This window comes from Moschus berezovskii, chromosome 9, assembly GCF_049115385.1.
Source record: "Moschus berezovskii isolate FMDL1 chromosome 9, NW_MosBer_1.0, whole genome shotgun sequence".
NCBI lineage: Eukaryota > Metazoa > Chordata > Mammalia > Artiodactyla > Moschidae > Moschus > Moschus berezovskii.
The window spans coordinates 84,752,466-84,777,864 of NC_142468.1; the positions used below are offsets into that span (position 1 = coordinate 84,752,466).

Sequence of the window (25,399 nt, forward strand, 5' to 3'; positions counted from 1 at the left end):
TCACTGGTAATGAAGAGGCTTTTCAGCTGATAGCCACAGTGTCTTAGAGCAGATGATATCTACAGGTTATTTTAGTGTATGATCAATAACATTAGAGGCTTTTAACCAACAAGATTTTCTAATGGGAAAGAGGGAACAAGTGAAGGATCGGGTGTCAGTAATTTTTTACTTAAAGCTACTGTTAATGCTTACACCATCTCCCTGGAGGAGGGCACTTGTTTTCTACTAAAAACACTTCCATGAAATTATAATTGCAAGAAAAATACTCTTCTAGGGTGGGGGGTAGAGAACGGATGACAGAGCAATAAAGAGAATTCTCTGGAAGACAATCAGAGCATAGTTGTCATAAAACGACCTTGTAGCCAAGCCCCCCAGAGGAAGTTTCTTCTATAATTACTGAAAATTAATGACCATCAATTAAGAGTTGTCAGATGCCCCTAGAATATGTGGTGAAACAATCCATGAGAAAGATGCAGTTTCTCCCACACTGAAGCCTCCCTAAGCAATGATTTACGCTTACATGCAAATTACTTCACTGGCAGTTTCTAAAGCCTTAACTCTTACTGTTAAAATGCAGCCCAGCAAAGTAATTTAGTGAGATTATTCCTTCCCATGAGTTAGTGATAATATTTTACTTTGCATTCCAAGTGAGAAGGTGTTTCCTAAACTGTGTCTATGCAACTGGAAGAACTTCATAAAATATTTCTTGATAAATTATTCTTCCAACATGTAGGGTTCAGTCAGTTCAGTTCAGTTCAGTCGCTCAGTCGTGTCCGACTCTCCGCGACCCCATGAATCACAGCACGCCAGGCCTCCCTGTCCATCACCAACTCCCGGAGTTCACTCAAACTCATGTCCACAGAGTTGGTGATGCCATCCAGCCATCTCATTCTCCGTCGTCCCCTTCTCCTCCCGCCCCCAACCTTTCCCAGCATCAGAGTCTTTTCCAGTGAGTCAACTCGTCTCATGAGGTGGCCAAAGTATTGCAGTTTCAGCTTTAGCATCAGTCCCTCCAATGAACATCCAGGATTGATCTCCTCCAGAATGGACTGGTTGGATCTCCTTGCAGTATAAGGGACTCTCAAGAGTCTTCTCCAACACCACAGTTCAAAAGCATCGATTCTTCGGCGGTCAGCCTTCTTCACAGTCCAACTCTCACATCCATACATGACCACGGGAAAAACCATTGCCTTGACTAGACGGACCTTGGTTAGAAAGAGCTATTTGACTATAACCAAAATATACTTAGAGACTATACAAATGTAGTTATTGAGCTCTGAAATTTTCAGGACAGTAAGTAAATTTCTTGTCTACTAAAGATTTGGGGGTCCAGATAATGTTAAATAATTCCTGCAACCAAGCAGGTGCCATCTTTTCAACACTGGGGCCCTGATGTTGGCCTCTAAACTCTGCCACTAAGTATTTTGGTTTGAAGTTTTTAATATTGACTTTGTTTTCTGAATGTGTGTAGTTTAGATGTGTACTAGGGGCTATCTTTAAAAAAAAAGATTGTGGATTGTGGGCCAATTAGTAAAACCACCAGGAAGCCTCTATACAACATCCAAACTCATAACTGTGCTGTGCTTGAGCACACAGAAGCCTTCAGAGGAGATGCAGATTACTTCTGAAGTGATATCAGAACTTAGAACAACACCACTGTTGCATCAAGCTTTTAGAATAGTGCCTGAACCACTCGTGTAAATATTCAGTCATACTTAAGTGATGATTTGTTACTGGAACTGGAACACAGATCATCCATGGCTCACAAGATTATTTGTCTACAATTAAGTGGTTGCTATAGCAAAATACTTCATTTGCGTATTAACTGAATATTCTATCTGAATTTTAGGAGAGTTTGAGATTTTCTTTTAGAGTTTCCAACTGGTTCTTCAAATTAATACCTGTTTGGTCTACTTGCTCTTAGGCAGTAGTTTTTCCTCTAATGATGCAGTTGAACTCTTTTGTTCCCTTTATGTGTGATGATACTTTCTGTTTGCTTTTCCAGGGTACAGCTTCTGAAGCAGTGACTCTCTAATATGGCTCGGGAGCAGAGAAACTCAAGACATTGTAGACCTGGTCTAGAGGTCTTTGTATTTAGTGGGCATTTAATAAAAGACCCTTGAATTGAAATTTGATTCTGGCCTGCCTTTTAGCATTTCCTCAAGGTAGATGAATCATTACATACCGTCCTCTTAAAGTGACTCAGATATAGAAGGCTTAGACCCCACTTCCGGTGGAGGCCTTCGGACTGGAGAGCCAGCAATTCAGAGCCTCCTTTAGACAGCCAGATCTTCTGGGGCCTCGTTCTAAGCAGGAGAAGCAGGAGATGCTCCCTTGACTTCCCTCATGCCTTTTCTGTGAAGGTGTCTTGAAGTCAGGCAGTCAAGGTCACACTGCCTTCTCGGAGAAAGCAGGTGAAAAGCGGCTCTGAGACAGTCAGGAATCTCTTCCCCATGCTTCCCAAGCCCTTGTTCTTATCTCTCTCCTCGCCAGTGACCGACTTGGTCACTGGGAGTGAACAGGTAGGGCAGGGCATACGTCAGAATGGATGCAGCAGTCAGGTTGAGTCATGGTTATCTTCCTGATACTACGGTTGGTTCTCACTCTGTGAAAAAACGCAGTGGGCATGCCAAGCCCCAGACAGCAATCACAGCATATCTCATAACAACCCCGACCTCCTCACGTGGGCCGGACTACACCAAAGCCACTCTCCAGTCAGCACAGACAGAACCCTCCGCTAGTCTCCTGAGATTCTTCTTTGACTTCTTTCCCACCTTTTTTCATATTGTCCTCCTTCCCCCGTAAGCATGGCTCACCTCCAAGGAAACTGAATCTGCACAGCAGGCCGGAGCTCCCATGGCAGGGAATGATGCCTGCGGGCACGGTCCCACAGCCATCCGTCCAGCTGGATGGGTGGGCAGCTTGCTGGGGCCATCCTACTGGCTGAAGTGGGTGCAGGCAGAGGGCTACAGGGACTGGAAAGCGGGAGAGCCAACAAGACACGAAGCAGCACAGAGCCTGTGAAGGAAACTGAAGCCAGCAGGCAGTCAGGCCGGCAGCTCCCGCGCTAGTCACGCCCTGTGGCTACCTCAGGGGAACAGCGCAGGCGGGGGCCAGCAGGCCTGCTCCTGAGCTCATTGTCGTGGCTCCGTCCCAAACCTGAGTCACTGGGGATTCCACGGGCTGCTAAGAGGGCCCTACGTGTATTTCCAAACCCACACTGCTTGATGCGGTCATGGAAAACTTGGATCTTTGCATTCTATGCTTTTGCTGTGGACCACATCCAGGTCACAGCCTAAGGAAGGCAGCTGGTGAAAACGACCCTGCTGGCCGATTCCCCAGCTTTTGTAATGAATCCCAGAGGGCTATGAACTGACGTGTGCTGGTGGCTCTGCCAAGTTCCAGGCGAGCCCTCACCCAGTGAAAGACCAAGCAGCCTGTGATTTATCCTGCAAGGGGAGCCTGAGAAGCCTCCTGCAGCCAGGACTCAACGGCTAGAAGCTACCTCCAGAAAGGAAAGGATGGAGGAGAATGTTAAGTTCTGTGTTGTCCTATCAAGTCAGCTTTCAGAAACGGGCCTGAGGACACCAGAGGTCCGTGAGAGTCACAGGACTGCTCTGTGCTCTTCAGTCCCCATACAGGCAGGCTGTGAAGGGCCAGGGAATGACTTGAGACGATGCGGTCACACTGGGTTTCAACAGGACAAGGCCAATTCTAAAGACACCCCTATTTCTTAGAATGCAGCAACTGTTAAGGAACACAAAAAAACCTGCCAAAAAAGCATAAATACTTTTATAATCATCATGTAGCTACCACTTACTATTTACCATATGCCAAACACTGGGCTTAAAAGCCTTTCTCATATATGATCTAATTTAATCCTCAGAACAGCCCTGAGATAGGTACTACTATTAAATCCATTTTCCAAGTGAGAAAACTGGTCAACATTTCACAGACACTTCAAGGTGAGGTCAGGGCTGATCCAGGGCCAGGTGAGGCTTGAGCTTCAACTGCTGTGGAGAGAAAGCTCTGAACAGCCAGGGCATTTGTGCATGAGCGTTTTGGAAGTGTTGGCTGGGTGCCACCATGAGGTGAGGCCATAAGGGCAAATCCTGCCAGCTGAATTAGCTTAATAGTCAATAGCTTTTTTTTTTTTTTTTTTAAGTAACTCAGATTTTGAGATTTTTTTCACCGAGGTATATTTTTTTATACCCAACTTCTAAAATCAAAATACTAAGATTTTGATGACTTATGTTATACTATGAACAGTGGCAGCTATAGAAGCCCATGGCCTTTAAGATTAAGCATAGTAAAGGACTATATTGTTGTTATTCAGTTGCTTAGTCATGTCCAACTCTTTGCAACCCCATGGACTGCAGCTCGCTAGGCTTCCTGTCCTTCACTATCCCCTGGAGTTTGCTCAAACTCGTGTCCATTGAGTCGGTGATGCCATCCAACCATCTCATCCTCTGATACCCCCTTCTCCTCCTGCCTTCAATCTTTCCTAGCATCAGGGTCTTTTCCAATGAGTCAGTTTTTCACATCAGGTGGCCAGACTATTGGAACCTCAGTATCAGTCCTCCCACTGAATATTCAGGGTTGATTTCCTTTAGGACTGACTGGTTTGATCTCCTAATATATGATAGCATATAATTTTTCACCCAGTTACATTTTATTAAAAAAAAAATGTCCTTTTTGCCAAAATGCAAGTTGTAAGAACAAACACAGTCTGAGTATATTTCTAGAGAATCCTTTGGTTGCTCTGGCACCAGCCTCCTCTCTCACCATTGGTTTCAATGTTGAATAGATGCAGGGTTGAGAGAGGGCGTGTAGGGAGAGGCGAGACTGATGCTCACAACTGTAGCCAAGTCCTTGGCTGAGGCTGGGGCCTGACCAGAGGCCCTTACAGACTGGCCAAGAGCAACAGAAAACCAGTGGGCTGCTTCAGACACTCGGGGGCAAGTCTCTGAGCCACAGGTTCAAGGGCCACATCTGCCACTGACGTTGGTTTGCACTGCCTGGTGGGGACCTCTCATTAGAGGAGAAAGAGCCCACTGGAGATCCTGAACGGATGTGACCCCCGCCCACCACTAGGGAGCCGGCTGAGCAGCAAACGTCTGGTTCATCTTTCCCTCGCTTTCTTCTCAGAGGGGTGCTGCTGGGCTGCGCGGTGAAGACAAACCGCTTTTCTTAGATCAGTGGTCCTTAGAGAGGCAGGACCTAACTGTACAGGAATCTTTGCCGTCAGCCACTTTTTAGCAATTTCAGGCATTCTGAGACACCACATGTGTGCGTGGGGAACATGAGTGAAAGAAATGAGCAGCTTTTAGAAAATCAAGACTTCTGCGAGACAGGTGACCAATGGACCAGCATCTTGGGTTGGTACTCCCTTCTCCCCAGCCCTTCTTCCTAGAGGCCTGATACGGAGAGAAAGAGAAACGTCAAGAATAACTCATTGGAGTGTATGAATAATACCTAAAATATGTACTCATCTCTGTGCCAAAATGAACACTCTTGCCATTTATGTGAAATAGCAAACAAGAGCACCAAAAGACTTGGTGGAGTAATCCACATTCTTAGAGACTAAAGTTCACTGGAATAACACGTTATTAAAAACTGCAGGTAAACAGTCTTTGAGACTGAAGGATATCTATAATCTGCAAACTGATTGCAAAAGACTGATTGTGATGGTACGTTCCAAGATGTCCCACCCTACTATAAATGGCTATCCCTTGGCTGAAAGGCACTAAGTTTCTCAGGACGAAAAACATTCCTAGGGATGACAAACCAGAAGTCTTATCTGCATGCCAGCATACTGATAAAACTCATAATAAAGTCATGAAATCACAGGAGATGAGCAAATACACCATAGTCATGGCAAACTGAGCAGAAATAACTCCTCTCTGGTCAACGAGGGCTCTTCAACAGGATTAATTGTGTAAATCGGCTTCCCTTCATCTACATGTTTGACTTTTCAAAAAGCTTTGGTAGCACTTTGGTAACACTCCTCAGCAAAAGTTTTAAGACACACACACATACACACTTGCGCGCCCCTGAGGCCCTGTGTGCCTCGGGGAATAAAGTAGGGACATTTCTCTGACAAGAAAAAGATGATCCAGTATGGAAACCCAGCTTACTGAACATTTTTGGAAGGTGAGAAGCCAAGTCGAAGGGGATGAACGTGATTTGAGAAGTCAGTCAAAAGGAGGACAATGAGGTTCACAGAAGCAAAACTCTAAGATCAGATCATATTTTCCAATCTCTTGATCTTTAAGAAGAGGAATGCCAGCATCCAGAGACCTGGGTGCATTTATCTCAAGTGAAGGTGCAAGTCTGAAAATCAGAATCCTGGCCTCCCGAACTCCCAGAGTGCCTATGAGTGCCTGGGTCTCTCATGGTACAGCTGGTCCTGGCAGAGAAAGAGATGGGGGTCCTGAGACTGGTCATGAGTATGTTCCCCACACAAAAGCAGCAGGAGTGTGGCACAGGTCCTCTGCTATTCCTCTGGGCCCCCTACCCTCTCCCCGGCATGCACACATAGGGCCCCCTAAGGTCTGAGCAACAGAAAACACCTTATCAGCTGCTACTGCTGCTAAGTCACTTCAGTTGTGTCCGACTCTGTGTGACCCCATAGACGGAAGCCCACCAGGCTCCCCCTTCCCTGGGATTCTCTGGGCAAGAACACTGGAGTGGGTTGCCATTTCCTTCTCCTATGTGTGAAAGTGAAGTCGCTCAGTCGTGTCCGACCCTTAGCGACCCCACGGACTGCAGCCTACCAGGCTCCTCCATCCATGGGATTTTCTAGGCAAGAGTACTGGAGTGGCTTGCCATTGCCTTCTCCGACTAGGTTTGGGAAAAAACTGTTGTTGGACCTGTGTGTTTGGAAGCCGGCCCTGCTGAGCTCGAGTTCGCCATAAAGCAGGGGAGAGCTGCTTCATTTGGGGTCTGCTTCTTCACAGGCCTCGTGCCAGGCCCAATGCTTATCTTCACCGTCTGCAGCCCCGGCTCACAGCTGCAGGATGTGCCCTTCGATGACAGGTGGGGGTGGCCGGGTGTCTCTCCCCTCAGAGTTCAGATTAAGAAATACTTTGGTTGCAGTGTTTAACAAGTGGACTTTCCCCTTGAGAATCAAAGCAAGAGTCTATTTCTCTGCTTCCTGAGGATGTCTTCAAACTCTGGTGTGTGGGTGTGTGTGTGTGAGTGTCTGCCACCCAGAACGACTCCCTTGAGTGTGGACAGACTGATAACCCTCTTGATTCCAGATTCATTTTTTAACCCCTTATGGGACAGTCTGTGAAAATGCTGGTGGCCATGGAAGTCTTCTTGGCGCTCCCAGCCTCCTCTCTGGGATCTCTGTAAGGTGCTCATACTTCTCTTTCCACCCACTTCTAACAAGCTCATTAGTGAGAAACTCCCAGAAAGTGGGAGAGTTACTTTGTAATTTCTGATCTGAGTGCACAGAACATTCTGTCAGGCTCCAGGAGACAGTTTAAACCAGAACAGTTATTACACACAGAGCAGCGGATACTAATTCCCTCCCGGCCCTCCTCCTCCCAGCCCAAAGCTGAAATCATCCCGCGGCGGGGATGGGGGCGGTGTGGGTGGCAGCACTCGGCTCACTGCCTGGGAATGACTGCCCCTCCCTTACAGTGGTCCCAGGACACAGTCCGCTGCAGGGGGCCTCCTGCACCGCAGTTCCTCCCTGGACGCCCGAGGGCGGAAAGCATGCTTTTAATTTACTGGGAAAAGCAAAAAGTAGGAGCTCATTTGTTTGCCGAGCTCATTGCCTTCACTCGCGCAGACTGGCTGATCGGGAAAGCCCAACCCCGTGGCGGCTTTCTCAAAAAAACCCCAGCAATTTAGGACCAGGGGACACAGGCTAAGATGAGCAGGGGACAGCAGAGAACAGCCTTGCCTTTGATTCAGGGGAGTGAGACAGGGAAAGGGAGCGGTGAGGGCAGCGCGTGGCTGCTGCTTAGCCCCGGAGAGAAGAGCACGCTCCTAAAGACGCACACGCAGCGGAGCAGTGAGCCGTGGGCGTGCCGCGCACACGCAGTGGCACACGCGTGGCTCCAGGGCGCCCTCCCCTCCGCTCACGCTTACCTGCGATTCCTTGCAGCAGCCCACAGACGTTGAAGATGCTTTTCTTCATGATGCTCTGCACACACATGGTGAAGACGGACACCAGGGCCACGGTGCACAGAATGAAGATGCCCACGGCTAGGAAAATAGCGGTGGCCTGCCAGAAGCCGCTGGCGATCTCGCCGAAGCTCTCGGCGTAGGGCCCGCACAGCGTCTCGCGCGGGAGGTGCTGCACGCCGGGGTTCCGGATGCAGCGGGCGTAGATGCCCAGCGTGGGGTGGTAGGGCTCTGGGGGGCCCGCGCCCTGCTCGCCCGGCTCGGCGCTGCCGCGGGGCTTGGCTTTCCCGATCAGCCAGTCTGCGCTCATGAAGGCAATGAGCTCGGCGAACGCCACCACAATACTCAGGAGGGTCCAGAGCATCGAGCGACAGGTGACAATGACATGACACATATTGATGCTCAAGGCGGAGGGAGCCGGCAGTCCGAGGGGTGAGCACGCGCGGCGAGCCGGCCGCGGCCGTGGGGAGGGCGCAGGAAGGCGGCTCAGGCGGGGGCGCCCTCGTCCCGGCGGCGTCGGGCAGCGCGCTCCGGGGCTGTCATGCTGCCATGTCGCAGCTCCGCGGCCGCAGCCTCACCTGCGGAGAGACAGAGGAGGGCGGTGAGCGGCGCAGCCCCGCCCGCGGGGCGCGACCCCAGCGCGCCCGCCAACATGCCGCCCCCTCCGCGGGCTGGCCGGTTTCTTTGTTTCCAGGGCGCTCCCAGAGCGTCTGTGGTGCCCCTTATCTCTAGGCTGCACTGCTCACCCACCCGGGGCATCCTGCGCGCCGGGCTCCGGCACCAGCTGTGCGCTCTTGGGACTCCGTTCCTGCTCCATCACATCTTACTAGAAAAAGTCCAGCTGCACAGGCTGCATTCAGACGGATCAAGATAGGCTGCCAGGGAGCTGTGTCCATGAACCAGCCGCGCTCTGAAAGTTTACAGGACTTGGTACTAGATGAGTTAAATTTGCCAAATTTGTATCAAAAGCTTTTGCTTATTAGCAGCTTTTGCAACTCCCGATTTTACTGTCTGGGAATCAGCGTCCTAGCAGAGACACAGGAGGCAGTGTTTGCTTCAGAGGTAAAGGAGAATGTAAAAGGAAAACAATGCCATGATAAATAATAAAACTTTGCCACGCAAACTTATTTTTCATGCATTTCTCACGGGGTTACTTTGAGACAAAATAAACTACAGAAGTTAAAATGTGCAGAAGAGGAAGGAAAAAAAAACCTCCAAGAACAGCTGACTTACTTGTGGGAATTATTCCAAACAGGGGCATTAATGACCGTTGACTATCATCACCGCCCGAGGGGACGTGTTGACAACAGCCTTGCCAGTGAAGAATGCATCCCTTGAACCACCCCAATCCATCACAGGGCCTGGGCCCGAGCTTCGGTTCACACCAGGTCTGAAACTCAACACGCCCATTGTTTCTGAACTCACAAGGCTTCACTCTGTTCCCAAGGACAAACGGCTGGCTTCATTACCAGAGGGCCCCGCTCTAACGGCTCAAACTTCCTTCAGGGAGGCCTGAACCCTGAAATGGGCCACAGGGCTCCTCACAGCCCCATCTTCCTGCCTCTCCCGGCGCCCCCTCTCCCCCGAGGTCAGGAAAATCCCACAGCTCCCATCGGACATCCGGGCGCATGGCTCTGTTCTGAGTGATTACTTGTTAACCCAGGTCATGTCAACTCCCTAAGAACTGCAGAGAGCCTGGTGGCATGTGGGCCACGGCTGGGCAGGGAGTTGTGGAGGAGGGGGGAAGTGGGAAAAGAAGGGAGTGGGTGTCCAAGCTTCACCACCATGCTGGCTCACAGCCTAGTGAGCGACGATGCCTTATAAGACAGCGCACTTAACACTCACACAAGATGCTGTTTTGAGAAATTAGCTAGTGCAAAGCTAGGGACAGAGGAACTTAACTGTCGCGTGTGTGTACCACTGGGGAAGGGAGAGATGGTGTGTTGCACCACAAAGGTTCCTGGACACACAGCATCTAACTTCTCGAGCCTTCGCTGTCAGCTCCCTCACGGACTCCCCTGCCTCACGACACTGCTGTGAAAATGAAGCAAGAACAGGGAGCGCGCCTGGCACAGTGCCTGGCACGGTAAGTGCTCAGCAAACATCAGCGCCTTTGCCTCAACAGTTTTTCCCCTAACAGGGCTGAGACTGGTCAGACAACGGTTTAGCCAGTGGAAGTGCTCGGTGCTAACTGAAGCTTGGCCTTTACACGTAGAGGAGGATCAAGCCCAGGCTATTTAGAGATGGATGAGGTCACTCTTGGTGTCCACGCTTTCCTGGTGGGCTTTGAGGGTGAGGTCCTGGGTCTTATTTCCTGTTTCCCTACCGCCTAACACAGCTGACAAACTCAGCTGGGGAAAATAAATTAGCATGAGGCCAGAAGTATCATCTCTTCTCACTCAATCATTCTTACCCTCTCACCCCGTATTACCAAACAGAAATGGCTTTTGAGTAAGAAGTTGCCAATGCAAAAGAGCTCTGGAGGAGATCTGTGTATAATGAAAGTGATCATTTCAAAAGAGAACAAGAAAACAAGCTAGGATGACTCCCATGAGGAACCCCCACTTCATCCCAACAGTTCCCACCCTCCAGGCTCATAAACACTTCTGATTCACAGGTGGAGAGTCTGCTGCTTAGAAAAAGAAGCTCTATCCAAACTTCCCATTTGATTCTCTGGTCTGCTCAGTCGTGTCCAACCCTTTTGCGACCCCATGGACTGTAGCCCCCTGTAGGATTCTCCAGGCAAGGATACTGGAGGGGTTGCCATGCTCTCCTCCAGGGGATCCGCCAGAGATCAAACCCACGTCTCTTGTGTCTCCTGCATTGGCAGGTGGGTTCTTTACCACTAGCGCCGCTGGGGAAGCTCCCCATTTGATTAGAAAGCCAGTTTACTGGTGCCCCCAGTTGCTGTCAATCCCTGCCCCTCTACTGTTCAGTGGCACTTTTTCAATGTGAATATAAAACCTTTACATATTTGTCCTCTTGCAGAACCTCAGACTCTGCTACAGCCTCTCAGGAGACTGGGATCTTAATGAAGATGCCAAATGTACAATGTCCTGCTCAGCAAGCTCAGCTTCGAGCCATGGGTGGGATTAGGCTGCAACTTCTAAAGAGAAAGGATGTGAAACTTTAGAAGAAGGGAAGAAGGCACATTTAGGCTTAGCACGGTTCTTAGCAATGGTTCTTGCCAAATTTAAGGCAGAATTATTCAAGGACCCCTGTGTGTAAACTCAAAAAATTCAGTTCTCTGTCCATCTGTGCTAAAACAAGTCCCCCTCCACTATACCAGATTGTTGCAGCCACACCAGAGTGGCTGGAATGAGGCCTTCACTTTTCTGTTTGGAAAAGGGAGATAAGATGCTTTGGTCTCCTCAGCAAGTCTGCTAATGACTACTTTAGAGGAATAGCCATGATATGCAAGGCTGACAAAAAGTGGCTTTCCAGAGGATCCAAGAAAAGTCCCTGGGTCAGGGGAAAGGCAGCAAGGGGCTTCTACAGTGCTCTGTGCTCTGTCAAACGCCCCAGCGGGGAAGGCGTGCACTGAGATAACAGCCACATCAAAGGGGAACAAGATCCAGGGCACAGATCTCGTTAACAGATTCCTTTGCGGCCCTCCCTGCTGTTCCCACTCCTCCAAAGATCACATAATGACACCAGACCCTCGCTGAGCTTCCATGTGAACATCTCTCTACCGGCCACTAAGCACATGTCCCCTCCAGGATGCTTGGCTTTACTACCACATCCCTGGTGTTTGTGGATAACATGGACAGCCCTCTGACTTTCGGAAAATTATGCTAGTCCACAGAGGAAAGCCTCTTAGCAAGGGATAAGCAAAAGACAAACAAACAAAAAACAGCAACCCTAAACAAGTGAGACTTTGGCAGAAACCTAGAGTAATATGCCGCAGTCAGAATACAGAACCAAGAGAGTGACAAATGGGTGGTCCGCGGGCGTCAGCACACCGCTCCACAGATCCCTACTGTTTCAAAGAAGGGGGCGGTATTAGCAGAGCTGAACGGGGTCCTTTCCTTGGCAGCTTCCTGCTGTCAGTGAGAAGGGAAGAGGGTGCGTTTGGGCGTAACTGCCCTAAGAGATTACAGTCTGGGAGCTTGGGAGCAAAGGCCACAGCTTCTAGAAAGGCGGGCAGACCGAGTGGCCCTGCATCAGTGCTGCCTCGGTAGGACAGTGGGGAGTGGAGCTGCCTTCTGCAGCTGCCCGGCATGCCCACACTCTCCACCATCACTCCAGCAGTGATGCCCAAGAAGGGGGCCGTGCAAACCACATTTTGGAGAACAGCACCACCTCACTTGCCTGGGTGCTGTGTTTCAGCTTCATTAGGACAATCTGCCAGCATAGACAGAAGATGACGAAAGTGGACAGTGAGCCCTGTGGACTGAATGCTGGTCACACGCTGCCCTGTCTGTTCCATCCTCAGCACACACACTCACACACAAACATTTTTCCCTGGACCGTTTGAAAATGAGTTACAGATGTCTCGACGCTTCACCCCTAAACACTTCTGCATGGACCTCTTAAAAATGAGGACATTCTCCTACATAACCACAATAAAATTAACACACCCAAGAGAACTGACAATAATTTCCTTATATCCGAAAGCCCGGTCCACACTCAGATTTCTCTACCCTGCACCAATTCTTACAGCTGTTTTCTTAAAACCATGACTCAATCGAGGCTCATGCATTGCTTTTAATTATGTCTTTAATCGCTTTAAGGCAAAAAATAGTCCTTCCATCCCTAACCTACCCTGTCCTGCCTTTATTTTTATCCCTTGACACTGACTTATTTGCAGATACCAGGCCAGTTGTCTTACAGGATGCCCAGCAATCTGATTTGCCTATTTCCTCATGATGCCATTTAAACCTGTCCTCTATCCTCCATCATAGGGTAAATGGAAGTTAAATCTAAAGGCTCGTTTAGATTCAGCTGAAACATTTTTGGTAAGAATCCTTCATAGGTGATGCTGTGTAATTCCTACTGGATCACATCTGGGAGGAATAAGATTGAGGCTACACCTCAGAATCAGAGGAACTTGACGCATACATCTACGTATACACATGTGTAAGTGTTACATGTGTGTGTACAGAAAAAGACAAAAACAGAACAGTCTGCACGGTCCTCTGCAGTGCTAATAAAATCCACATTTTGGTGAGGAAGTGAGCAGAAAGCTGCTCTGGGTAGGACTCTTGTTGTTTGTTTGTTTGTTTATGGCTGGGCTGGGTCTTTGATGCTGCTTCCTCTGGCTGCGGTGAGCAGGGGCTGCTCTAGTTGCAGTGGGCGGGCTTCTCACTGCACTGGCTCCTCTTGTTGCAGAGCATGGGCTCAGCAGTCATGGCGCATGGGCTTAGTTGCGCTGAGGCAGGTGGAATCTTCCCAGACCAGGGATCGAACCTGTGGCCCCTGGGTTAGCAGGTGGCTTCTTAACCCCTTGCCCACCAAGGAAGTCCAGAACTCCAGTTTCTTTTTCTTTTATTTTTGAGTTTTGAATATTTATTAACTTTGGTTTTTTAAAATTCTATTTTAATTGGAGGATGATTGCTTTACAATGTTGTGTGGTTTCTGCCTTACAACAACATGAGTCAGTCATAGGTATGCACACGTCCCCCTCCCTCCTGAACCTCCCTCACACCCCCCACCCCATTCCACTCCTTTAGGTTTCAGGACCCTCTTTTTTAAAGAGCTCCTGGGATGGTGTGTGTGGGGAGGTGGGTCTGATGTCACAGTTAAGAAGCTCTGTTTTGAGGGATGTCATCCTGGAAGCTAAACAAATTCTTTACCAAAGGAACTTTACACAGTATCTGTGGTTCGGTAAGTAATAAAAAAATATGAATGTCTGTGATTAATAATAAATTTACTACACTGACCCATGTGGCCCAAATAATCAATACACTTCGGAGCAGGCTGCGCTTTACTCCCACATCATTGGTAGTTTCTTGGCCAATATCCACGTTTGTTATTACCACCTCCCTCAGACATACAAGGCCCACAGAGGCTCAGCATGGCCTCCCGCCCAGTGTCTTCGGGAAGGATAAGAGGATTAGGAAAGTAGAATTTATGTGCTGTTGCCTTCCAAAAGTTAGAAAGACCCTCTAGAGCGCTGATTCGAAGAGTGTGGTCCCTGGACCCCCCCAGCTCCTAGAGGGGGATATGGGCCACCTGTTTCAAGGAGCGTAAGTTTCCAGCTCCCACACTGAACCAAACTTTCTGGAGGGGCTGCCAGAACTGCATCTCTAACAAGCCCCCAGGAGATTCTTTACACACTGAATTCTGAGAGTCATTCAGCCGGAAGGAGGCCTCAGACTCAGTGAGGTCCGCCTGCACTAGAGGCTCCTCGGTGCTGGGTCGGGCTGGGGATGGGGCAGGGCTGCTGAGGCTGCAGAGAAGGGCGAAGGCGCTGGCCCCGCGCATCAGTGCAGAGCCGGACACGGGTCCCGCGCAGCTCACGGAGCCACACGAAGGCAGGAACGAGCGAGTCTGCAGGGCAGCCCGCCGTCCCCTGACCTCCAGCGCCCTGCTCACATGCTGTCCAGGAACCCTCCTATGGCAAGGGGCCCCCATCCATCCGCAGAGCACAGAGCAGAGTGAGAACCGTTGGGACAGTGCTGGTGCGAACAGCTCAACACCTTGCGTGGTATTTAAAAAAGAAAAATCAGCTACCAAAGAAAGTCTGCAAACTCTCACTTGCCCTGGTTACCCTCTAAAATACACTGACAACGGAAATGCAGACACCTTGACTCTATTGAAGAAGAGGGTCCAAATCCCCTAGAAATGACACTGCTTCTTAAGCCACCATCTCAACAGGCTCACAGCTCCTCCTGGCGGCCAACACCCTTTCCTCAGGGGTAACTAGTCCCACATTCCACCTCTGACTCTGTGGGCAATCTCTTAACTGGGGATGACTGTGCCCTCCCCGCCTTGCAGGGAGCATCTGGCAATGTCTAGAGACATTGGTTATCACAGATTGGGGTGGGGAGGGGAGCTACTGGTATCTATCGGGCAGAGGTCAAGGAGGCCAATATCACAGGCCGCTCCCCTTGACAGAGCAAGTCGGTAGCGTGGACGGTGAGAGCCCACGCTGGGAGCTTCCTGCAGTTTTCATATTTGGAGGTACAACTTAAGAACAGAGCTCTAAACCCTCATATTTTAGAAACGTCTGCTCTAAAGAGTAAGTCAAGCTCTGTCATCCGGATGGACATGCGTAGCATTCACTAAATTAAGTACACTTTCACTTGTTTTTCTGAAATTTGTTAAAGGTCCAAGCTAATGTGTATCAGGCTGTCCAAGATGTCAGGCTGACAGGACATGGACTCCAGCTGGCCAGCATCGACAGAACCTTGACCCTGCCTCTCCCGGGGTCCTGGCAGTTTCTCTGGACCACACACGGAAGTCAGTCTGTGTTTTCAGTAATCTCTACAAATGGCAAAATGGGGCTTCTCAAAACTTCGCTTGGCCACACAGCTTTTATTTCTCTCCAATTCTCCTCCTCCAGACTTGCGCTGGCCACTCAGGATGTGCTCAGGTGGCCGTGGCCGCTGCAAATGTCAGGGACTCTCAAGGAACTTACCAAGTGGACCTAAGTAATCTTAGGCATTTGATGTCTTACTGACCCCAGCTCTGCCCCCCTCTGTAGGGTGGTCTCTCTCCTGCTGAACCCAGCGGTGGTTTCAGCTCCTGATGCCCTGCCCCAGACCCCCGGAGAAGCAGAGGCTCCACTCTCCAGAACACCTCAGCAAGCCTCTTTTTTTCTGGGTCTGGAGCACTTGGTGAGGAGTTGCTCACTGTCAAGTTTGTTTTTTAATCCCCCAGTCCCGGCCAGTCAGATATTTCTTCCTTGATGCCCACTTCAACTCCTCTGTACCCAGTCAATCTGCTTTCTGAGCACACATTTCTGGGAGAGTCATTTTTATACTCTGTCCTGAGGTGTCAGCAACCAAGGTCAACAGGTCCACCTATTTGGTCCCAGTTTCTAAATGATCCATTCTCTAAGATTTTTCAAGCCCACTTACACATTTCATAACTTTTATTCTTTCTACAAGTGTCATCATCTAAAAACCTCTAGGAGGTTGAGGAAACCGTTCAGAAAATGTCACCATCTTCCTTTAGTCTCTGTTTCTGTACAACAGGAGTGACTGGAGAAGCAACTCCCACAGTAGACACTAAGATGTGATTCAGTCAAGATCCTATCAGCCAGGGGCTTCTGCCCGGCACGCACTGTGGGATGTCAAAGGCTTCAGGTTTAAGTGGAATCAGAACTTGAGCTTCAAGAGCTGCCTTTCAATGTCCCTGTTATATATAAGTTTAAACAGAAAGTGTTTTTTCATATTCATAATGAATTCTGGAAAAATATAAGCCTGTAAGTGAGCTTCACCAGTATTTTCAGGATCAATAAGAAAGCACAGAGTTTTGGGACTTTCCTGGTGGTCCAGTGGTTAAGAACCCACCTTTTAATGCAGGGGGTGGAGGTTTGATCCCTGATCAGGGAACTAAGATCCCACGTGCTGCAGGACAACTGAACCCACCTGCCACAATTACTGAAGCTGGTGTGTTGCGACCAGTGAAGCCTGCACGCTCTAGAGCTCATGCTCTGCAACAAGAGAAGCCTGCACTCTGCAACTGGAGAGTAGTCCCCACATGCTGCAACTAGAGAAAACCTGCATGCTGCAATGGAGATTCCACCCCCAATTTAAAAAAATTTTTTAAATAAAAAAAATAAATGAAAGCAGAGAGTTTTAATGGACAAAGTAACAAAGGGTGAAAACCAAAAAGCTTATAAGAACTTACATATAAAATCAAGATACTTCCTGCTTCATGAACTCCCTGGTGTCAATAGAGGGGAGACTGCCAAGTCCTCTGCTCCAGTGACCCAACCCTGAGAATCAATAACCCTTAGAGGATGGGCTTCTGGCTCATCTAAGTGACAGCTGGGCAGTGCCCCCAGCATCAGGGAGTTTGGATGTTCATTCGGACAGCAACTGCAGGCTTTCCCATCTCCTCTTCACAGAGGCAGAAAGAATCGCTGCTTGTTCACCAGACACACGGCCATCAGCCAGGTTCCCTTGCAGCAGCTTAAGAAAACCCAAACACAATCAACGAAGAGGATTATGCTGTCTATTACTTTTGAGCCTCTCACACAAACTCATAAAATACCAAGTGAACTCAAGAATCAAGTAGAACAAGAATCGTCTCCTGACTGGAAGCTTCCGGGAAAGCTCTTGTGAAAGGATGTATTATTCTTTCAAATATCATGTCTCTTCTTGGAGGAAGATGATATTTCCTGACCCCATTGACATGAGACCAGATCATGGGACTCGTTCAGCCAATTCAGCGTGGGTAGAAGTGACACATGACACTTCTGGGCAGAAGAGCTTGGGGGAGGGTGTGCTCTGTTGTCCAGCTCGCTTCTCTCTCCCATGAAATAAGAAATATCCCAGATGAGACCTCTCTGACAGCCTGAGTCCCTGACAACATGAAGCAGAGGCACAGCTGACCCTTGACAGACAAGTGGTGTGGCTGGGAAAACACCAAAACCCTGTGGTTGCCAGTGCTGAGATTTTAAGGTCACACACAATCCAACTTCCTCCGAGGGCTGAGCTCCTGGCAGAGCCAGGGCCCGTCCATTCTGTCTTTGGTGTCGAGATATGTTCAACTCCACCATCCTCCATGATAGACACGGCAAGGAAGTTTGCAGTTGGACAGCAATAAAAGTCATCCAGTGACCCGCATTGTGTGTGTGTTAGTCCCTCAGTCGTGTCCGACTCTGCGACCGCATGGACTGTAGCCCGCCAGGCTCCTCTGTCCATGGGGTTCTCCAGGCAAGAATACTAGAGTGGGTTGCCATACCCTCCTCCAGGGGATCTTCCTGACCCAGGGATCAACCTGCATCTCCTGCATTGGCAGGTGGATTCCTTACCACTGAGGCACCAGGGAAGCCCCATTAAAGACTGGCAACTATTTCAGAAGCATTCACTGTACAATTCAACAAGGTAGACCGGTTCAATAAAAAGTTTACTTTCTTCATATATTTTATCTTAGGGTTAATACATGGAAGTACCAAGAAAGAAGAAAAAACCCCTACTGAGCAAATGAGGTCAATGAGAAGTGACCCTGAGCGCCGCAGCTGCAAGAACCACCTTCCACATCAGGCGCTTCTCCAAGCCTCTTACCAGAGAGTCCTCACCAGAGACTCACTCATGCTGCCTCCCTTTCTTTCTCTGCTCCTATTTCTTCCATCCTGGGGTGGCTCCAGCCACCTTGTGCAGCCGCCAGCTAGGATGGCAACTCGGAAGTGTGCTTCTAACAAGCACAAGAAGAGGGCTCTGAGCTCCGCCCGTAGGAGGCTTGGCCAGGCCGGCAGCTCAGGAGACACCTCCAGGGCCCGCTGGCACCAGGTGTCAGCCCAGGTCAGAGGTCTTTCCTGGGAATGGAGTGCATGGGGCCGGAGTGAAGTATCCATGAGCTGAGGGGGCAAGAGACCAGAGGAGAGCAGTGGGGATGACCGACAGCCTGGGCCTCTGACTGGGAACAGGAAGGAATGGTGGCCGGGCAGGCAGTGCAGAGAGTGAAAAGTTCAGCCCACGGGGTGCGAGGCAGAAGGAGCAGCTTGCAGGCAGAGAAGTGGCCTTGGCCACACTTTTAACCGCTTTCAGGCCATCTCCATCATGAGAATCCGAATAGTCCCTCTAGGAATACAGTCATTTCAGAGATGGAGGAAAAGACCGTGGCGCATTAGGGCTTAAAAAACTGGTAGCTTCTATGAGGAAGGTGAACATCAGCTACCGGTGAGAACGCCCGTCCCTTTAAAAACACAGTTGTTTTAAGTTAGGTATCACCTCTTTTTGAACCATGTACATATAGAGATACACACACACATATGTGGTATCATCTTACAAGCTCAAAAACTAGTAGTAGACAAAAATGTTAATCTGGAAATGGCCACAGGTGGTTAAAGAATGGCAGAAACGGTTTTCTTTCCTTGTATCTCCACTGGCCCTGAAAACCTGACCCGTGAGTGCTACTGACAGAAGCAATGGTGGTGGTTAATGTTCAAGCTCGGCCTTAGTGCCAGGGTTCCAAGCAGCCGTTAAGGAGGTGACGGGTGTGAGCACATGTGCAGCGGAAACCTCATCCCAGCGTGGCCCAGGGGACAGGCCAGCTGCATGACTCACAGACAGGGCTGCCAGCCCAAAGCCCAACAGCCCAGAACTTCTCAGAGGGCACAGGGCAGGAGCAGCTCACATCGGCAGCGACCTTCACCCAGAAGCCCATCAAAACAAACACTGCAAACCTTGCAGCTGTCATCAGGTTTATTGGCAAAGCTCTCAGCAGAATGACACGTTTCTAATTACCCACTGAAGATATTATCAGTGAACTGAGCCTAATGATGTAAAATATCCTGTATCCTTAAAAACCAAGATCTAATTTGGGTTTACCCAGGGACTAAGACAACGCTAGCCACTGCTCACCTTAAAAACAAAAAGAAAATCTTTCATATTCTCACTGAGGTCACTTCTGTTTCTAACCAACATTGTTAGTGAATTTTAGAAAGTTTCTGAGTGACTTAAAGTAGTGTCAAAGTCTACTGTAGGCTATATTCATATTTCTAAGAACATCACTCAAATGTTCAAACTCACTGTTTTTATTAGTTCACTCACACTGATGCTGGCTTTTCACAACCAAAGGTACAACCTGCAGCATTAAAGTCTAAACTGCCCTGTGAGTCCATAAACAAATCTTTCTTGAAAGACAGCGAGCTCATAGAAGGATATGGAAATAGCCTAAGGCTTTATGTGTTGAATGCATCTGCAATAAAAAAAACAAAACAAAGCACACAAGTGGATATTCACAAACATGGCTCTTTACTCATGTATCAAAAATCTCCCCTCTCTAGTGCCTTACTTCTCTCAAATGTTTAAGACCCACTGTGTGATGAGGAATGCACAGACACACAGACACACTCACGTAGATAAACATTCACACACATTTGTAAGGGCAGATTTTTGTAACATCTAAAAAGTCAGCAAGATAGATTTGTACGTCGCATCCACACCCAGCTCATCCCACACTGTCTGTCTCAGTGATTTCATAGCCAGAGATCAAGCCGCACAGCATTTTTCAACTTCCCCTGAGAATGTCAAATTCAAAACTGTAGACCAGTTTAAGCTTCCTTCATTTATTAACTAGAGGAATTCCCCAGACATTTAGGATTCAGACGGTGTTTTGAAAACAGACAAGCTTAAGTGTAGCTCCCAAAGGGATGCAACACTCTTTGAGAAAAAGCAAGTTCAACATAGAGCTGCCAGCAGCTTCAGATCCTCGTACATTCAGAACAACCCTCAAAGGCAGGCAGGACCTCGGCCGGCATAACTGAACTGGCCTGAGGACACAGGAATGCGCCAGGCGGGAGGAGGCAGCCCAGTGAGCTCTGCTCACAGTGGCCCAGATGAAGTCAGTGCAGATCAAAGTTCAAGCCGGTCACAGAAAACCCCATTCTGCCAGTCTGAGCCCTTATCCTTGTTCATGAGATGCAGTACTCTTTCTGGGAACAGGGACTTATTGTCACAGCTTCTAACAGCAGTGCAGCCTCATAAACAGAGATGAATTCAGAAGAAGAGACTACAGGTCAGAGGACCAAGCCATTTTGGAACAAAAATGAAAGTGCTGGAGAGGCTGGGAACACAGAAGGCTTTAGCTTCATGTCCCAGAGACACCCCAACCCCTTGTTCCCCAGATGCTCACCTGGAAGGGCTGCTAAGAAATGTGGGCAGAAAGGAAGCCGGTCCCAGATGACGCACGTGTCCAGAGCCCTGGACTCCGGCGGCTGCCAGGGGCTCCTGCCCCAGCCTCCCCCGTGTGCCAGGCTGGAGTGGGTGCCTCCCCTTTGAACCCACGTGGCTCAGAAACAGAAAGGTGCTTGGCAAGGGAGCTCCAGGCAATCAGAGGAGGAAAAAAAGAAGACCGTGTTCTGGTTAGGTAAGAAAAAGGAGCATCCCTGCATGCTGACACGGATTTCTCCCAAGTGTGTGGAGCTAACAGGCTTCCTCACAGCAAACGTTTCCCGCAGCTCTGATGACCTCCGACCTCGAGAGAAGACACCCAGACGGGGCGGAGAAAGGGACTTTCTCTGCATCGCAAGTGCCAGGCCCGCACGAGCAGGGTGGCTGACCACGCTGGGTCCCGGCAGAAAATGTGGGCAATCTCTCAGGCTCACATACAGGATGAGCATGGACTCAACAGTCACTCTCTCAAGACTGCTACCAAACCCACTGCCCCGCCCTTCCAGCCAGTGAGCTCATCCAGAAAGGCACCTCGGGGAGCGAGTCCGTCTGGAGCCAGCTGTCTGGACTTGAATCCCAGTTCTAGCACTTGCTAGGCGGTGACCTTGGGCCCAGAGGTGGCGCTGCACCTCAGTTCCTGGGTCTGTAAACTGAGGGTACTAATAGAACCTACCACATAGGCTTGTTGTGAAGGTCAATTAAGTAAGTCATATGCTTAAAAAGTGCTTGGCAAAAGTGCGCCAGGCAGGTGGAGTGGACTTCCCGGAGCCTCCCCACCCGCAAAACCCACATCAACATGGCCACCTATGAGGTCACGGAGGGCACTCCTTTCCCCATTTAGATCTTCTTTAGGGCCAACCTGGCCTGGGGGTAAGTAGTTTCACCATCAAACAGCAATTTTCTGGGGTCGCAAAGAGTCGGACACTGACTGAGCGACTGAACTGAACTGAACTGAAAAAGGGTTTTTTAGCATAAAGGATACAAACGGATATAAAAAGGATACAAAAGATCCATTTCAACACTATCTCCCTGTCCCTACCTGCAGCTTTGTCATTCAGCAATAAAGGGTGGGTGTTCAAAGGACCTACCTCAAAGGGTGCTATAAGGATTAAAAATACGTGCATGGAAAGCAAGGTGTAATTTTAAATATTCAATAGATGGTAGGAATTATTACTATTATCATATTTGGTCAACGTTTATTTTCCTGCTCTCGGAGGGCTATCTTCACACAGCCGACACAAAAAATCACCTTTTAATATCAATGACTGTAGACTGAAGCTTGTCAAATGGAGAAGTCATCAGTTCAGTTCAGTAGTTCAGTCATGTCCGGCTCTCTGCGACCACATGAATCACAGCACGCCAGGCCTCCCTATTACCAACTCCCGGAGTTCACTCAAACTCATGTCAATCAAGTCGGTGATGCCATCCAGCCATCTCATTCTCTGTCATCCCCTTCTCCTCCTGCCCCCAATCCCTCCAGCATCAGAGTCTTGTCCAGTGAGTCAACTCTTCGCATGAGGTGGCCAAAGTATTGGAGTTTCAGCTTCAGCATCAGTCCTTCCAATGAACACCCAGGACTGATCTCCTTTAGGATGGACTGGTTGGATCTCCTTACGGTCCAAGGGACTCTCAAGAGTCTTCTCCAACATCACAGTTCAAAAGAATCAATTCTTTGGCGATCAGCTTTCTTCACAGTCCAACTCTCACATCCATACATGACCACGGGAAAAACCATAGCCTTGACCAGATGGACCTTTGTTGGCAAAGTAATGGATCTGCTTTTTAATATGCTCTCTAGGTTGGTCATAACTTTCCTTCCAAGGAGTAAGCGTCTTTTAATTTCATGGCTGCAATCAGCATCCACAGTGATTTTGGAGCCCCCCAAAAAATAAAGTCTGACACTGTTTCCACTGTTTCTCCATCTATTTCCCATGAAGTGACGGGACCATTGCCATGATCTTAGTTTTCTGAATGTTGAGCTTTAAGCCAACTTTTTCACTCTCCTCTTTCACTTTCATCAAGAGGCTTTTTAGTTCCTCTTCACTTTCTGCCATAAGAATGGTGTCATCTGCATATCTGAGGCTGTTGATATTTCTCCCGGCAATCTTGATTCCGGCTTGTGCTTCTTCCAGCCCAGCGTTCCTCATGATGTACTCTGCATAGAAGTTAAATAAGCAGGGTGACAATATACAGCCTTGACGTACTCCTTTTCCTATTTGGAACCAGTCTGTTGTTCCATGTCCAGTTCTAACTGTTGCTTCCTGACATGCATATAGGTTTCTCAAGAGGCGGGTCAGGTGGTCTGGTATGCCCATCTCCTTCAGAATTTTCCACAGTTTATTGTGATCCACACAGTCAAAGGCTTTGGCATAGTCAATGAAGCAGAAATAGATGTTTTTCTGGAACTCTCTTGCTTTTTTGATGATCCAGCAGATGTTGGTAATTTGATCTCTGGTTCCTCTGCCTTTGTAAAACCAGCTTGAACATCTGGAAGTTCACGGTTCACGTATTGCTGAAGCCTGGCTTGGAGAATTTTGAGCATGACTTTACTAGCGTGTGAGATGAGTGCAATTGTGCGGTAGTTTGAGCATTCTTTGGCATTGCCTTTCTTTGGGATTGGAATGAAAACTGACCTTTTCCAGTCCTGTGGCTACTGCTGAGTTTTCCAAATTTGCTGGTATATTGAGTGCAGCACTTTCACAGCATCATCTTTCAGGATTTGAAATAGCTCAACTGGAATTCTATCACCTCCACTAGCTTTGTTCATAGTGATGCTTTCTAAGGCCCACTTGACTTCACATTCCAAGATGTCTGGCTCTAGGTGAGTGACCACACCATCGTGATTATCTGGGTCATGAAGATCTTTTCTGTACGTTTCTTCTGTGTATTCTTGCCACCTCTTCTTAATATCTTCTGCTTCTGTTAGGTCCATACCATTTCTGTCTTTTATCGAGCCGATGCATGGGAACCTTTGCATGAAATGTTCCCTTGGTATCTCTAATTTTCTTGAGGAGATCTCTAGTCTTTCCCATTCTGTTGTTTTCCTCTATTTCTTTGCATTGATCGCTGAGGAAGGCTTTCTTATCTCTCCTTGCTATTCTTTGGAACTCTGCATTCAGATGCTTACGTCTTTCCTTTCCTTCTCTACTTTTCACTTCTCTTCTTTTCACAGCTATTTGTAAGGCCTCGTCAGACAGCCATTTTGCTTTTTTGCATTTCTTTTCCATGGGGATGGTCTTGATCCCTATCTCCTGTACATTATCATGAACCTCCGTCCATAGTTCATCAGGCACTCTATCTATCAGATCTAGTCCCTTATAGGTGGGGACAAAAACATTAAAGCAGAGGACCATGGACTCTGGTCTAGGCTCTTGGCTAATGGTGAGTGACCACACTCAGCATCCTTAGCTGCTCTAGCTTCAGAGATTCAGGTACAGAGTTGGGGAGGGGTGGTGGTGAGGATCTGTAGATGATCACTGTCATGGTCAGTTCCCAGAGTCAATCCTTTCAAGTGCATGACCACCTTTTATCACCTTCTCCCCCTGAAGCAGGTGACTCTCCAAGTCCTACAGTTCTAGATGAATGGGAAAGCAAGATACCCTGTCGGTTATAAGAACTGCCGAGTGCAGAGGCAGAAGAGAAGGTCATATCTGAGCACATCTGTCCAAGGGCCATGGTCAAAGGGCGTGGGTTCAACTGACTCCCTCATAACATTATTTCCTCTACCCTTTCATTTCCAGGTCCAGAGTGTCTCTCATTCTTGGAAACACAGCAGAGCAGTCTCCACTCCAGTCTTTGGGCTATCAGCTAAAAAAGAGGCCCTCTCTACCCTTAGCTGCAGACATAGAGCCAGCAATTAAAGAACCCATACTTGGTTTGGAAAAATCACAGTCATATACAGGCTCCCTCCTTTCTCAGATACTGTGGCTTCTGTTCTAGACAAGTAAGATGATTGGTTATAAAGAATTTCATAGCCATATGCCAAAGGACATGACAGAACACAAAGCTGCAGTCACTATTTAAAGTGTTTATATTTTGGCTTCTTATTTATTGCAAGAAGGGTGCCAACTGATTATAAATGTATCTGAGAACACGTTCCCCACTTGGAGATGCCAACAGCATGAGGGAGTCCTTTCTAAGTGCTTTGGTTTCAGGCAGGAGTCAAGTCATATCCCTTTTATTTCAAAACATAAACCGTATGAAACTGTCCAATAAAATTAATGTTTGCTGCTGTTTATTCTCTGTTCCTGGGCGAATTATTAAAGTCAAGCAGTGCAATTCTCTCATCAGTTATAAATGGCCTCAGAAGGCTGATTTACATCCATCCAGGGGCACTTACTTCTGGTAAATATTCTTATTAATGATCTAATAAAATGTCTTGTTTTGTTACGATCATTTGAAATGATTCAAATGATATTTAAAAATTCAGCACTCCAACCCAATAGCCTGGAGATGAAGCTGCTGAGCTG

The 25,399-nt window shown here is 48.4% G+C and overlaps 2 protein-coding genes across 8 annotated transcripts in view; one reads left to right on the top strand and one right to left on the bottom strand.

Moving 5' to 3' along the window:
* The window catches only part of SCAMP1 (secretory carrier membrane protein 1), a 152,083-nt gene extending 149,935 nt beyond the window's left edge, over positions 1-2,148 (top strand). For 2 of the 3 annotated variants that reach the window (XM_088839889.1, XM_088839890.1), the window contains exon 11: positions 2,006-2,147. Coding sequence is in view for 1 of the 3 variants with exons in the window: in XM_088839891.1 (XP_088696017.1) it covers positions 2,006-2,035 (30 nt within the window). In the remaining 2 variants the exon portion in view is untranslated. Of the gene's footprint in view, positions 1-2,005 lie in introns of all 3 variants that reach the window. The other variant, XM_088839891.1, reaches the window with a different exon arrangement.
* The window catches only part of LHFPL2 (LHFPL tetraspan subfamily member 2), a 187,711-nt gene that overhangs the window by 18,941 nt on the left and 143,371 nt on the right, over positions 1-25,399 (bottom strand). For 3 of the 5 annotated variants that reach the window (XM_055436512.2, XM_055436510.2, XM_088839892.1), the window contains one exon: positions 8,104-8,717. In XM_055436512.2, the coding sequence (XP_055292487.1) occupies positions 8,104-8,533 (430 nt within the window). In that variant the 5' untranslated portion in view covers positions 8,534-8,717. Of the gene's footprint in view, positions 1-8,103; positions 8,718-8,889; positions 9,088-20,892; positions 22,331-25,399 lie in introns of those variants that run through there. The other 2 variants (XM_055436511.2, XM_088839894.1) reach the window with 2 other exon arrangements.